The sequence below is a fragment of the Panthera onca genome, chromosome A2, assembly GCF_046562875.1.
Source record: "Panthera onca isolate mPanOnc1 chromosome A2, mPanOnc1 haplotype 2, whole genome shotgun sequence".
Taxonomy (NCBI): Eukaryota; Metazoa; Chordata; class Mammalia; order Carnivora; family Felidae; genus Panthera; species Panthera onca.
In genome coordinates this window covers 54,471,855-54,487,965 of record NC_138340.1, presented here as the reverse complement: position 1 = coordinate 54,487,965, position 16,111 = coordinate 54,471,855, and the positions used below count along the sequence as shown (strand labels likewise).

The 16,111-nt window shown below is 37.4% G+C and overlaps 1 protein-coding gene across 9 annotated transcripts in view; it reads left to right on the top strand.

The window, feature by feature from the left end:
* Positions 1-16,111, top strand: part of TMCC1 (transmembrane and coiled-coil domain family 1) — a 252,409-nt gene that overhangs the window by 118,222 nt on the left and 118,076 nt on the right. The window contains exon 1 of one of the 9 annotated variants that reach the window (XM_078442730.2): positions 12,810-13,202. The exons of the other annotated variants lie outside the window; for them this stretch is intronic. Coding sequence (XP_078298856.1) covers positions 13,164-13,202 — 39 coding nt within the window. The 5' untranslated portion in view covers positions 12,810-13,163. Of the gene's footprint in view, positions 1-12,809; positions 13,203-16,111 lie in introns of those variants that run through there. 9 annotated transcript variants of the gene reach the window in all.

The following is a 16,111-nucleotide window of genomic DNA, read 5'->3' as shown; positions in this document are numbered from 1 at the left end:
TTGGAAGTTTTCCTTCCATTTCTGTTTTTTGGAACAGTCTCAGAAGAATCGGTATTAGTTCTTCTCTAAATGTTTCTTTGTCTATTTCTTAATCAGTTGCTTTTTGTTGTTGTAGCAGTTTTTTACGTAGTTAACTCCTTAATTAGATACATGATTTGCAAACATTTTCTCCCATTCTGGAGGTTTCCTTTTTGCTCTGTTGATTGTTTCCCTTACATTTTTGAAAATGGAGTATCGAAGTCTGTTGTGTTGCTATTTTCCTTTCAATTCTTTCCATTTGCTTCATATATTTAGGAGTTCTAAGGTTTGGTGCATAAATATTTATAACTGTTAGATGTTTTTGGTTTATCATGCCCTCTTTTGTCTCTTGCAACAGATTTTGATTTAAAGTCTGTTTTGTCTGATATTCATAAAACCATTTCTCCTGTCTTTTGGTTACCATTTTTATGGGCCGTTTTCCAACCTTTCATTCTTAGCCTGTGTTTGTTCTTAGCTCTAAAGTGAGACTCTTGTAGACAGCATATAGTTAGATCCTGTGGTTTTAATTCATTCAGATCTTTTGATTGGGGAGCTTAATCCATTTGCATCTTTTAAAAAGATTTCATTTTTTTTTAGAGCGGTTTCAGGTTCACAGCAAATTTTAGAGGAAGTTACAGAGATTTCCCAGATGACCCCAGCTCCTACACATGCATAGCCTCCATTATTAACATCCCCCACTGGAGTCATACATCTGTTACAATTGTTGAACTTACACAGACATATCATAATCACCCAAAGCCCATTTTTTGCATTAGGGTTCATTCTTGGTCTTATACATTCTATAGGTTTGGGCAAATGTATAATGACATGTATCCACTATTAAAGTATCAGTATTTTCACTGCCTTAAAAATCCTGTATTCTGCCTCTTTATCCCTTCCCTCACCCCCCACCTCCAGCTTCTGGCAACTACTGATTTTTTTTTTTACTGTCTTCATCATTTTGCCTTTGCCAGAATGTAATATAGTTGGAATTGTATGGTATGCAATTTTTCAGATTGTCCTCTTTTACTTAGTAATATGCATTTTAAGATTTCTCCATGAGTCTTCATGGCTTGGTAGCTCATCTCTTTTTATCACTGAATAATATTCTGTTGTTTGCATATAGCACAGTTTATCCATTTACCTAATGAAGGACATCTGGATTGCTTCCAAGTTTTGGCAGTTATGAATAAAGCTGCTGTATACATCTGTTTACCGATATACATATGCAGATATATAAGCACATCTGTGTTCAGGTTTTGTGTAGATCCATTTACATTTAAAGTAATTATCGATAGGGAAGGACTTAAAATTATTGTTTTGTTAATTGTTTTTTGTATATCTTCCAGCTTTTTTTGTCCCTCCCTTACTTTCTCACTGCTTTCCTTTGTGTTGTGTTTTATTTTTTATAAATATTGTTCCCCCCAACCCTTATCCGTGGAGGATGCATTCCAAGACCCCTGGTGGATGCCTGATACTGTGCATAGTACTGAACCCTGTATATACTATGTTTTTTCCTATACACACATACCTATGATAAAAACTAATTTGTAAATTAGGCACAGTAAGAGATTAACAACAACAATAAAGTAGAACAATTATAACAATATACTATAATAAAAGTTGTGTGAATGTGGTCTGTCTTTCAAAAAGTCTTTATTGTTATTGTACTCTCACCCTTGTTCTCATGCTAATGTGAGATAATCAAATGCCTGTGCCATGAAATGAAGTGAGGTGAATGACATAGGCATTGAGACATAGCATTAAGCTACTGTTGATCTTCTGACATGAGGGAGGATCATCTGCTTCCATACTGCAGTTGACCACAGGTAACTGAAACCACAGAAAGCAGAATTTAGAAAGAGGGACTACTATAGTGACAATGCTTTGATATCTTTCTTATTTCCTTTAGTTTATAATCTGTAGGTACTTTCTTTGCAGTGATCATGCAATTACATCTTAATTACGTCTTAATTAAAAACATCTTAAAGTGATAGCATTGTTTTTTATTTTTATTTAAAAAAATTTTTTATTGATTATTTATTTTTGAGACAGAGACAGAGCATGAGTGGAGGAGGGTAGAGAGAGAGAGGGAGACAAAATCCAAAGCAGTCTCCAGGCTCTGAGCCATCAGCACAGAGCCTGACGTGGGGCTCGAACTCAGGAGCTGTGAGATCATGACCTGAGCTAAAGTCGGACACCCAACTGACTGAGCCACCCAGGTGCCCCGATAGCACTGTTTTTTAAACTATTAATTTTTTTTATTTTTTAATTTTATTTTTTATTATTTTAAATGTACATCCAAATTAGCATATAGTGCAACGATTTCAGGAGTAGATTCCTTAGTGCCCCTTACCCATTTAGCCCATCCCCCCACCCCCACAACCCCTGCTGTAACCCTCAGTTTGTTCTCCATATTTATGAGTCTCTTACGTTTTGTCCCCCTCCCTGTTTTTATATTATTTTTGTTTCCCTTCCCTCATGTTCATCTGTTTTATCTCTTAAAGTCCTCTTATGAGTGAAGTCATATGATTTTTGTCTTCCTCTGACTCATTTCACTTAGCATAATACCCTCTAGTTCCATCCACATAGTTGCAAATGGCAAGATTTCATTCTTTTTGATTGCCAAGTAATAGTCCATTGTGTGTGTGTGTGTGTGTGTATACATATATGTATATTTGTGTGTATATATATACACACACACACACACACACACACACACACACACACACACACACATATACCACGTCTTCTTTATCCATTCATCCATCGATGGACATTTGGGCTCTTTCCATACTTTGACTGTTGTTGATAGTGCTGCTATAAACACGGGGGTGCATGTGTCCCTTTGAAACAGCACACCTGTATCCCTTAGATAAATGCCTAGTAGTGCATTTGCTGGGTCGTAGGGTAGTTCTATTTTTAGTTTTTTGAGGAACCTCCATACTGTTTTCCAGAGTGGCTGCACCAGCTTACATTCCCATAAACTATTTAAATCACATACAGAAACTACTTTACAACTCCACCCTCTGCTTCATGTTATTAATGTCACAAATTACATATTTACATATTGTATACCCATTAACATAGACTTACGCAATTTTATGTTTTTGTCATTAAAATTCTATGCACCAGATTTAGAGTGTACATGTTACTATATTTGTTCATGTATTTACCTTTACCAGAGACCATTATATTTTTATGCGGTTTTATGTTGCTGTCTACTGTCCTTTCATTTCAACTTGAAGGACTTCCTCTGGCATATCTTGTAGAACAGATCTAATTGCAATGCACTAGCTTCAGTTTATCATTTTAATTCCTCAGCTTTAGTTTATTAGTTTAGCCTCTCAGCTATAATTTATTTGGGAAAGTCTTTTTTTTTTTTTTAAGTGTATTTATTTTGAGTGAGAGAAGGCATGAGTGGGGCAGGGGCAGAGAAAGAGCCAAGCAGACTCTTGCACTGTCTGTGCAGAGAGAAGAAAGGGACAGAAGAAAAAGACACGGGCGTGAACTCATGAGCTGCAAGATCATGACCTGAGCCAAAATCAAGACTCAGTCCCTTAACTGACTGAGCCACCCTTGTGCCCCTATTGGGGAAAGTCTTAACTCCGCCCCCCCCCCCCCCACACTTTTTTTTTGCTTGATACAATATGCTTGGTTGAAAGCTTTTTTTGTTTGTTTTGGTTTTTTCTTTCAGCATTTTAAATATATCATCTCATTCCTTCTGCCCTGTATAGTGTCTGCTGAGTAATCTTACAATCTTATGGAAGCTTCCTTGTATGTGATGAATTTAATTGCTTTTGCTGCTTTTAAGATTGTCTTTGACTTTAGATAAAGTTTGATTAAAATGTGTCTCAGTGTAGTTTTCTTTGGAGTTATCCTAGTTGGAACATTTTGAGCTTCTTTAATCTGTGAGTCTATTTCTTTCCTCAGATTTAAGAAGTTATCAGCTACTTTTTTTTCAAATAAGGCTCTCTGTCCCTTTCTTCTCTCTCCTATCTGTGACATTCCCATAATGGCAAAGCTTAGTCAACTTAGTAGTTCCTTGGATTCTTTTCATTTTTCTATATATTTTTTGCTCCTCTGACTCCAATTTCAGATGATCTGCCTTCAAGTTCACCAATTCTTCTGCCTGTTCAGTTCTGATGTTGAGCCCTTCTAGTGAAATTTCCCGTTTAGTTTTTTGTACTTTTCAGCTCCAGAATGTGTCTTTTTGTAGTTTCTGTCTCTTTGCTGATATTCTCATTTTCCTGTTTTCTTTTAGTTGTTTGTGTTCTCTTTTAGTTCTTTGAGCATTTTTATGATTTATTTAAAATTTTTTGTCTGATACCTTATAGATGTGTGGTACTTTAAGTAGGTCTGTAAGGTCTGTTTCTGGAGTGTTATTTTGTTCCTTTAATTGAGCCAAGTATATCTGTTTCTGTGTGTGTGTGTGTGTGTGTGTGTGTGTGTGTGTGTGTGTGTACTTTGTTTTGTTTTTGGCTGGGATATAGGCATTTGAAAAACAGCTGCCTATCCCAGTCTTTGTATACTGGATTTCTGCATAGGAATATCTTCACTAATTAGCCTGACTGGAGGTTCTAGGACTTCCCAAACCTTTTGTGATTTTAGCCCACCCTGGCATTTGCCTGCAGAAATGCAACTCTAGGGTGCTGCTTTTGTGTTATTTGCAGCATCTTCCAGCTCTGTTTCCAGTCCTTGCAGAGCTTTGAGTCAGGCAAAACAGAAACCAGTCCTTCAGGCAGCCCTCAGGCAAGCCAGAATGTAGGACATTTAGTCTGTTTGTGTTCCTGAAGGAAAAACCTTGGCATGGGTTTTTTTCCCTGGGTCTTCCACACTATGCTGTGTAGGGGAAGTAGCATGAATGGGTGCACCAAACACTATAAGTTTTCCTACACGTTTTACTATTATCATGTCTTGTTTATCATGTTATCATGTATGGGTGCTATAGCTTTTACCTATTCTCTGGAGTTCATCCCAGTATTTTGGTCCATGTATTGTTAACTCAGTGCCTTTACAGGAGAAGGAAGGCCTATATCTACTAGTCTGCCAATTTGTTGTCATTCTCCCTAGTATCACTTTTTGAAGTATAAATTCTGCCAGATAATGGTTCTCTTCATAAGACATGAAATTAAAAGGGAGTTGCAGTATTTTGGACTTGGGTAAGGCATTTGGTTTTCTCCTTTGTAAGGTCTACAGATGGAGAAAATGAGGTCTAAAGCAGTAATATTTAAACATTAAAGTTTATGTGATCTTTTATATTGAAATAAAGAAATAAGGTAATGGAACAGTTACATATCTATCCTCCCAGACAAGATTAAGGTTTCTTTTAAGGTTTTCAGAGCACTCCACAAATATTTATTGTTTACTCTAAGATACTATGTAGTTGGCATACAAAATGTATATAAGATATAATACATGTATATAAGATATAATACATGTATATAGATGTATATAAGATATAATTCTATGCTTAATGCTTAAAAAACTAAATAATGGTATAGGACCTAAGTAGCAAATACAAAAGTATAAGAACTATCACTATGAGTTCTGCAGAAGCAGAAATGACGGTGAGCTAAAATGGACAGGGTTTGCTTCTATAGAGTTTGGGCTGGACCTTGAATGGGTAGGATCATATCTTAGTATCTGTTTTGGAGAAAACATACCACATGTCCAGAAGTGGGCATGTATAGGCAGTATTGTTTGTACTAGCAAAAATGAGAAATAATCTAAATGGTCATCAAGAAAAAGAGAATAATAAACTAAACTATTCTGTGTCTACTATGAAATAATATGTAGCAATAGTAGAGATCCATATATTCCAACAAAATTTTCTGAGTAAATTGTTGAACTTTTAAAAGCTGATATTTTAGTTTGTTTAGGCCACTATGACAAAATACCAGACTGGGTAGTTTATAAACAATTGAATTTTATTTCTCACTGTTCTGGAAGCTGGAAGTCTGAGATCAGGGTGCTAGTGTAGCATGAGGACCCTCTCCCAGGTTGCAGACTATTTGTTGTGTCCTCACATGTTGGAAGGGGCTAGGGAGCTCTATGGGATCTCTTTTACAAGAACATTAACCCCACCCGATGAGTGTAGTACCTCCCAGAGGCACCACCTCTTAATATCACATTGGGCTTTAGGATTTCAACATATAAATTTTGGGAGGACGCAAACATTCAGACCATAGTAAAGGAAGTTTTAAATAATATGTGTACTATGATATTAGTTAAGAAACCAAGCTAACCTGAAGATAATACTGCATAATTTTTTTTAATGTTTTTTATTTATTTTGAGAGAGAGCAAGTGTGCGTGCATGAGCACAAGGGTGGGGAGAGAGGTAGAGGGAAGAGGAGAGAAAGAATCCAAGCAGGCTCTGCACTGTCAGCACAAAGCCCGATGCAGGGCTCTTACCTCATGAACCATAAGATCATGACCAGATGTTTAACTGACTGAGCCACCCAGGCACCCCAATAGAGCATATTTTTTTTATAGGTAAATAGTATATAACCTCATTGTAAAGGAAGGATAAATGAATAACAGTGGTTACAACAATTAAGCATTCATAAATTACTTACATATTTAAAGATCAAGAAAAATCCCAGATGAAAATCAATCAAAACATTAGTAGTAGTTACTTCTGTATGGTGATATTTTAAACAAAGTTTTCTTACTTTTTATATTTTACTCTATTTTCTGAATTTTCACAGGAAATATTTTATTCAAAAATACTAAATTATAAAGTCTTTCATAAATGGGAGATAAGCAATTGACAAATGGTTAATAAAATTAATTCTTACAAAAGTGGAATAGAAGAGTAAGTAGAATTTAATTAGGTGGAAATATCAGGGACTTTGGGGGTATGGGAGATGGTTGAGGGACAGAGTGGGAGACCCAGAATGTCTTAGAAACTTTTGAAGTTGTGTAGAGCCATTGAACACTGCCTTATATTTTTAAGCCATTTATTCAATAAATATTTAAGGACCTAATAGCTGCCAGAATACCCCTATGAGCATATTAGGGTCCTTGCCCCTAAGAAACTTCTGTTTTGATGAGGCGGATGCAGACAAACAGATTGTAATACAGCAGTCCCCCTTATCCATGGCTTTGCTTTTTACTGCAGCCCAGAAGCAGATGATCCTTCTGACATATGGTCAGAAGGTCAGTAGTAGCTTAATGCAATGTCTACATCATTCACTTCATTTCATCTCATCATGTATACATTGTATCATCTCACATCATCACAAAAGGAAGGTACAATAATATATTTTGAAAGAGCACATTCACATAATTTTTATTACAGTATATAGTTATAATTATTCTATTTTATTAATGGCTATTGTTATTTTGTGTGTGTGAGAGAGAGAGAGAGAGAGGGAGAGGGAGAGGGAGAGAGAGAAAGCACGAGTGGGGTAGGGGGAGGGAGGGAGGGAGGGAGGGAGGGAGAGAGAGAGAGAGAGAGAGAGAGAGAGAGAGAGAGAGAATCCTAAGCAGGCTCCATACTGTCAGAGCAGAGCCCAACACAGGGCTTGATCTCATGAATCTTAAGATTGTGACCTGACCTGAAATCACGAGGCAGATGCTTAACTGACTGAGCCACCCATGTGCCCCTATTGTTGTTAATTTCTAGCTGTGCCTAATTTATACATTAAATTTTATCATAAGTATGTAGTTTAGGAAAATACACAGCATGTATAAGGTTCAGTACTTATCCATGGTTTTAGGCATCCACTGAAGGTCTTGGATGTATCCTCCACAGATAAGGGAGGATTACTCTACAGTGTAGTAAGGAAGAATCAACCGATGAGGTGGATAACAGGGTTGGTGAAGGTTGAAGAGAAGGCTTTCCTAGAGGAAAGACATCTAAGTTGAGATTTGGAGTTATCAAGTTGAAAGTAGTGTGAGATGTCTGGAGAGGGAAAGCAGGGACCAGCAGTTGGAACACCTTGTAAACTGTTTGAAGGACTTGTTTCTGTAGTGTTTAATTATTCTGTACATATGATCTTACTGAGTGCTCTTTGCAACATAGTAAATAATAGCCCTGTTAGTTGTTTGGCACTTGGTTGTTAGTTGTTTGGCACATAATAAACTCTTTTCCTCTCTCGCTCTTCTACCTTTTCTTCTCTCCCTTTGCCTTGTATATATTTACTGCAGGTGATGCATGGCATGAATTTTTTTGGAGGAAATAAATGCAAATCCTAAAATATTGCTGATAGAAAAGGAGGCAACCTTAATTTAGCCTATTTGAAAGAGCCATGTTCAGTTCATCAAAATAAAAATGCTTTTTGATGTGGTTGGCTTCTCTTTAAATTCAGTCATCGCAATGAGGTAGTTAATGGAATTGAATACAAGACGTATTCAAATTTTTTGATCATCAACATCTTTTAACTTCTTACCACTTTCAGAGTTATGACAGTGGCTTGGGGCTTTTATAAATAACTACACAAGTTACTTAATCTGTGTAGATGAAATGTATCTGTATTGTTATCTAGTGTGGGATTGCCAAGTGAAATTAATTTTTGCAAGATACAAATCTTGTATCATTTAAGGGGGTTGAATTACCACAGTGTGTCCAAAACTGGCAGCATGATTTACTAAATTTTTTGGAAGTAGATTTCCTTCCTCCTTGCCTTAAATGCAGACAGTAACTAAGAGTCATAACTTTACATAAAGAGTGAACCTATCACATTATTGTTTGTTAATGATGGGCTATTCCCATTTGGGCAGTTTATAGAAAAAATGGTAAACCCCAACATGAAATTTAGAAAGGAGGAATAACTTAATTTTGTTACAGTCTACACTTTAGACCAAGCAAACAAAAAAAATATTCTGAATGCTCTAGGCTAACATGTTGCCTTGTTAATGCGAAAAACTAAGTTTTACTAACCACTTGAATCACACCTCTGTGTTAACTTATGGAGTTTTTTGTTTTGTTTTTCTGCATGGGATGCCCTTCTCCTTTTTTGTCTGTTGGCAAAATTCCTCTCCAACCTTAAAGACTCCAGATTTAAGACTTTTTTTTGTCCCATAAAGGTTCATTACTCCTTCCGTGTGTCATTACTGTTCTTGCTATTATAGCACTTGCCATGTTTATGACAATTGTTTAGGTTTTCTGTTTGCTTACTAAGACCTCCATAAAAGTAAAGGGTGTCATAACTGGTTTAGTGCATGAACGAAAGGGGGCTTTCTGAAATGACATGGTGTTGCATATTGAAATTTCGCCTCTTAAATTTAGGCTTAGTTTTATTGACTGGTAGCTGGCACTGTTACTTCTACTGGGTTATTACAGGACGCTGGTTAAAGCGCACAATGTTTGAACAATATAACTTATTTTATATAACACTATTATAAGAATGGACACTAAGGAGATAGGGAAAGAAACTGTAAGCATATTAAGTTGTGCCAGGCTTTAGGGAAACTCATTTAACTTAAAGTATAAAGGTGCACATTTTTTAAATAGAATAATTATTCAGTTTCCTAAAAAAGTGTACCGTATGAATATATTAAGTAGTGTTCATTTTTAGTGTGTTTTAGTTTATTAAAAAAAGGAGGAAGCATGATGTAATGGAAAAAAGCAACATAATGAAATTTGTATTGGGGTTCTAGTTCTGACTCAAATACCAACTCTGATTTTAGGGTCAAATTTGAAAACGTCTTTGAACTTTAGTTTACTTCTCTGCAAAAGTGTAGTTTGTATTACATGGAATTCAGTAGTATACAACTTTAATATCAATTTATTTAAAAAATGGGTTTAGAATTTTAAGAATGAAGTTGCAAAAGGAGGGGCAAGTGTTTTGAATATGGAAACCAACTAAATTGGGATGATTATTTAAGTTTTATAAGTATTCATCCAAGGTATTTTGTATGTTTTTGGTTGCTGATTGTTTTGGATTTTTTTTTTTAGTGATAAAGCAAATCAGAAAACAGTATAGTCCTAGTTTGGTAAAAACAAGCATATGTACGTAGGTTTATACATACACAGGAGGTTGAAGTGTAGTAGTAAGATAATTGTGGGGTTATATATGATACATAAAACAAGGAGAATAAAATATTTTTCTTGGTTTTTCTATGAAGATGCTAAAAACGAAAATAAAATACCATTTCATAAAGACTGTGGCTTTGGAAGTAGATTATTATTATTTGACAAACACATATGGAAAATGAAATGAATGGGAGCTGGGGCCAACATGTCAAAGGCAGACTTTTTTTGTTTCTGAAACCTACTTAGAACTCTTACCTATGGTGGAAAGTAGAAGACAGGATTGCTTAGTGATTGATGTTCATCTCATTTTTAGTTATGATGGAAACGAGTTCTTAAAATGGATGTGTGGACAAGCTTTAGGGGAATCCATGGATCATTTGGAATTGTGTCAAAAACACTGTGTCTGTTCATTCATGAATTTCATGTATGTCATTCCAGTGACTGAGTTCATAGCTTTGAAGAGATCCACAAGAAGTGTGTGATCCAGAAAAGATTGATTAAGAACCCCATGGACAGTTCCTGTGTGTGTTTCCACATAGAGTATAGGAGATGGGGATTTTCAGTCACAGCTTACTGAAAATTACATTGTTTATTCAGGTCTTGGAGTAATAAGAGAATTATTGCCGAGCTGTTGCTTTTTCTCTAGGTCATACATTTTGTCTTTCTAGCTCTTCTTTCATAATCTTTGATGTTGGTCTGCTATTTTCATCTAAAATGCTGCCAGAAACCTCAAAATAGATCATATGCAGAGATCTTCCCCCAAACAGTTATGTTTATTGAAGATCTTTTCAGTTTTTTGTTGTTTTATTAAGGACTGGATTGCATTCATACACTCAAATGTTTTTTAACAGGTCTTATTGCATTTGAACAATTAATTAGAGGTTTATCTTTATTTTATTAGGCAAAAAATAAGTTCCTCGTCAAATGAAGACACCATTCTTTTAGTCTGTAAGTCTTTTTATGTGTATCTGGGAAGTTTGAGGATTTATATCCTGTTCAATTCATGATTGATATTTTTTGTGTACCTGGATGCGTAGACTTTTGACAGTTTTCTCTAATTACTTTTCCCCTTTCTTTTGGAGGTGCGGGTTAGAAAGAATCTTGCAATTCTTTGCAGTCTAGCAATTATCTGGGATTCTAGTTGATTATATCAGAAACACCTCATGTTTATCTTTGAGACAGTATGTCTTTCTGTAAGGAACTTCATTATTTCCACCCCAGTATCTCATTAGGTCTTCCTGCATTCCCAGGAGTTTTTTGAGTACTCAGTTTCATTTTGTATAGGGGGAAAAATGGAGGTACTGGTCCTCACACCATTTAAAAACACACAAAACAAAAAAACCACACAGAACTCGGTTTTCTATCAGCCTACTTTCCACTTGTACTTAAATTTCAGTCAGTTTAAATATTAGGTTACGTTGCATACTCTGAGCATTACATATAAAGGAGTCTTTGCTTTCAGTCACAAAGTTTTCCTAGCTTTGGAATTTGAGAAAAAGTTTAAATATGTTCAACCCTTTTCCATTTAAGGTTTTCGGAATATAATTTTTATGTATACATTTTGGTTACAGTGACTTTTTTGGAGTTGTGGCATCCTGTTACTTGTTTGACTCCGGTACATCTTTTCTACTCTTCCTAAGGTATTATGAAATGTGTGTGTGATATTTGAGGTGAAGTTTTAAAAATTGTACATTATATTTGGTGATATTTGAAACTGGTAGTCTATGACAAGGGCATAGTTGTGAATAACCATTGTATTAAGATCTGGCTTTTCAAATTAATTTTTTACTTTTCTTGCCCAAAGGGGAAAAAAAAGGTAGTAACACTATATGGTTTCCTCATGATAATACTGAAGCTTTAGAATATTCCTGCTTTACTTAACTGAAGAGTTGAAATGCCTAACCCAGGGACTGCACATAGTAGGTTCATTCCAACAAAGGCTACATGTAGCATAAGGTGTTATGCCGTTTACAGGGAATTGAGAATCACTGGAGCAGGGAAAATTAATATATGCCAACAAGTTCTGTTCTGGTCCATTTTTAAAATCATTCAAGAGTAATAATTCAGAGAGGAGCAGAAATTTTCACGAAAATGAATCTATCCTTACGTTGATTATCTGGAAGCAGAATCAAATAGGAAGAGACTGGCGAACGCTAGCAAAATATTTTTTATCTTTGCATCTGCCCTCAGGATTGCCATTTTCATACCTCTACCTACATTTATTCACTCTGAGCTGTTCGTTTTGTTATGTGTGTAGATTTTAAAAAATTACATCGTTCTTACGGGAGAATGCAGTTACCTCAGGAGGCAGCCTTCGTTTGTTTTGCTTGGTGAGGAAGTTGAAGTCACCCACGAAGTATGCCTTTCTGCACCTGACATTCCTTCCCGAGGCGGGACTCCTCCCCGTGAATAAGAGGAAAGGCTTGGCCAATTACCTTAGACAAAGCCGGACAGCTGCCGAGCCCAGCTGGGAGGAGTCTCCGGAGCAGCGCTGCTACAGTCCGGGGCTTTCTGCCACCTCCTTTCATCCCCCTGGTTCACCCAGCAGATTACCTGAGGTGGAGGTTGAGAAGGGGGTGTCGCTCTTTGCGGGGGACCTCCTCCGCCGGGAGGGCTGGACGGTGGGGGGAATTGTTGCAGTTGCCAGGTTTCTGCTTGAGGCAGATGCTTCCTAACCCCGGCGCGCCACTCCTCCCCGCCACACAGACCAGAACATCAGGTCCGCACGCCCCCCCCCCCGCCCCGCCCCCCACCTTTGCCGTCCCCGCCCCCGCCCCCGCCGGAGTCTCAGGTGGCACCGCAGCGGCATCCCGGGCTAAGGATTTGGTGGGAAGCGAAGGGGTGGTCCTTGTGTCGGACCCCTCAGGCTGACTCACAGGAAGTGTGCTCGCCGAGCTTGGCACTGGGCGAAGCAGCTCCAGGATTCCGCCCCTCCCTGCCGCCGTCCGCCCGCCCTCTCCCTCTCCGACGTAGGCTTTGCGGTATCTCCCGATGGAACAATGAAGTGGTTCCAAGTTTGCTAAGACTCCCAGGGAAAATCTTTGGACTTCTGTGACAGTCTTCAGAATGTTTCGCCACCGAGTTTTCCAGGAAGCTGTTATTTAAAAAAAACAAACCCTTCCCTTCGTGGATTGCTTTGTCTGAAGATTACTCAGGGTGACCATGGTTCAACGCTTTAGCCTCAGGAGGCAGCTATCCAAGGTGGGTAGCTTGGGTAGCTTTGTGTGTTTGTTTAGGGGAAACTCTCCTAGGTTCGGCGTGGTTTCCTTTTTCTCTAGAACTGTTCTGTCAAGCCTGCCTTCCTCCAGAGCCAAGGAGGGGCAGGGGGAGGAAGCGCTGCCTTTTGTTCTTTCCTCTGACAGACACAAAGGTTTCAGGCTGACTGCGCTGCCAACTCCAGATTTTGTTCTCCTAAAACCAAAGCTGTCCTCCCTGAATTTGGAGGAAGTTACAGTTTGCTTCTGAGGTACAGTTTCCAAGAGGGTGTGCGCGAAAGAGAATAGTGGATAAAAAAAGTGCATCTTTAATTAGCAATTAATCTAGCAGCTTGTTGACCAAGACGAGAAAGCCTTATTGGTCTGTGGAATCCGTCCGGTTGTGCGAAATTGAGTATAAAACGAGGACAACTTCCATAAAACAGTGCAGGAAGCCAAGACCTGTGTGAAAATACTAAAATGAGCAGTTAAGAAACCCGCATACTTAATGAAGGAGTGTGTGAAAAGCAGTAACCAGTGGGCTCACAAATCAAATTTTTACAGAGTTCTGCTTGAAAAGCAGGTTTCATTTGTGCCATTTTGAGGGAAAAGTTCTATTAACCTAGGGAAAACAAACCTAAACAACAACAACAACAACAACAACAACAACAGGCAAAGCTCTCTTGGAAGAGGGACTGCCGATTTTCTGAGTCAGCCCTGGCCGTGGTCAACCCCCTCTTGACCAGTCAGTCATGGAGTTCTCTGTTTAGCTAGTGCAGAATCTAGTTTGGAAAGAGGTGTGCTGAGAGTTGAGCTTTATTTCAAAAATCATTCTGTTCTTGAGTCTGTTTTTAAAATGTAGCACTTGGTGGTTGAATTGTGTCACAGATCATTCCCTGCAGACAGAAGCTTAAACAAATAGTAAATCAGTAGACATTCTTCACTTTCTTGGTGGTTAGAATTGTGAAATCCTGACATGTGTTATTATCTTAAGGGAAAACCTTTCAGTTCCTCACAGGTGACCTCAGTGTAGAATGTGTGCATTCAGGCAAAAATGAGCAAGGCTCTTGGGTCCATCCGCATGTCAAATTTCATCTCTTTTCTTGGATCGCCAAGCCTAACAAGGGACTTTTTATGAGTAGTAAAATACATTTCCCTTGCTTCTCTTCCCCTAATTCTAGGTTTCTAGGTATGTGTGTTGGGGGTGGTGGGCCAAGAAGCCTCCAGGTTTCTTGTAAACAATAAAAAGAATCACTTTTTGTTTCTCTTTGAACAACCTTTAGTTTATATATTTCCAAATTTTGTACTACATTTAAAAAACAGATGTGTAGGTTCTCAGGACAGTGATTTTTCTGCACAAGAGTGTCTGAAATAGTTCAGAGCCAGGTGATAATTTTCTAATTAGAAAATAAATTCATTCTAGGTATTTTGCTACTAATATTTCTCTCCCAATTACTTTTTGAACTGTACTCTTCTCACACTATACTATATAATATATGCTTTATGCCTGGCTGTGATTTATAGAAAAGACACTTTTTGGGTAGAATTAGGAGCACATCTTCTCTGTAACATGAAGAAATAAAAGGCACATTATATAAAAAACATTCAGAGAGGTAACTACCTCTTTCAATTCCTTTTTTTTTTTTTTTTTTTTTTTTTTTTTTTTTTTTTTTTTTTTAAAACACCCCTCTCCTCCACTTTAAGGTGGTTTTTAGGCCCTACACTAAATGATTAGGATCAAATCTAAGGAAATTTCTTTTCTATCATATGACTTTAATATATAGTATATGTCCAATAATGAATATGAAAAAATAATATTCTTAATCGTTTCAGTCTACATGGGTGCTGATATACGAAAGAGAAATTAATAGTTAGGTCAATAGTGTTCTTTTTTTTTTTTTTTTTTTTTTTAACGTTTATTTATTTTTGACACAGAGAGAGACAGAGCATGAACAGGGGAGGGGCAGAGAGAGAGGGAGACACAGAATCCGAAACAGGCTCCAGGCTCTGAGCTGTCAGCACAGAGCCCGACGCGGGGCTTGAACTCACGCGTGAGATCATGACCTGAGCCAAAGTCGGACGCTTAACAGACCAAGCCACCCAGGCGCCCCAATAGTGTTCTTTTTTTAATTGCAGTGAATGCACTGTACCTCTGTTCTGTCTTTTCAGTTAAACCCATGTTACCTGTGATCACAGGACCTGTCTTAACCCAGTGTATGGTATTTTTGGCACACATTGAACACTGAAAGTGAAATTAGGTTGTTGTAGGTCAGAAACAGTTGAATAATGGCAATTTCATATGATTCCAACTTTAGTAATCAGTATTTTTGCCAATAAGAAATAATCTTCCACAGGTATACAGTTGTCTTAAGATGATCTCATATTTTAAAAAGCAATTTCCTATTTTAACAAAAAGAAGTACTCATGTGATCCTCTATAAATTCTGTTGGAAAATTTTTGAAAAAAAGTACTTATAAATATTTGCAGTGATTTTAAACCTATTTAGATTCTTTTTATCTTAAGTTTGATAGCCATATTTACTTACACTGGATATTTTCCCTAGATGATTCCTCTAGGCTAATGGATGTTCACATCTGAATTTGTAAAAGGAGGAAGTAAACTAAGATATAGATGAAGTAAAAATCTTCATTTTTAAAAAGGATGCTCTCTTACTCTTTTTGACTAGATCCCAGTTACCTGACTCCCAGTAGAGTTTTTTCTTTACCCTTTAGACTCTTTTCTTTTTTTTTTTAATAATTTTTTTGAGTTTATTTTGAGAGAACAAGATTAGGGGAGGGGCGGAAAGACAGAGACAGACAGACAGACAGAATCCCAAGCAGGCTCCATCAGCACTGTCAGCCCAGAGCCCTACTCGGGGCTCAAACTCACAAACCATGAGATCGTGACCTGAGCTGA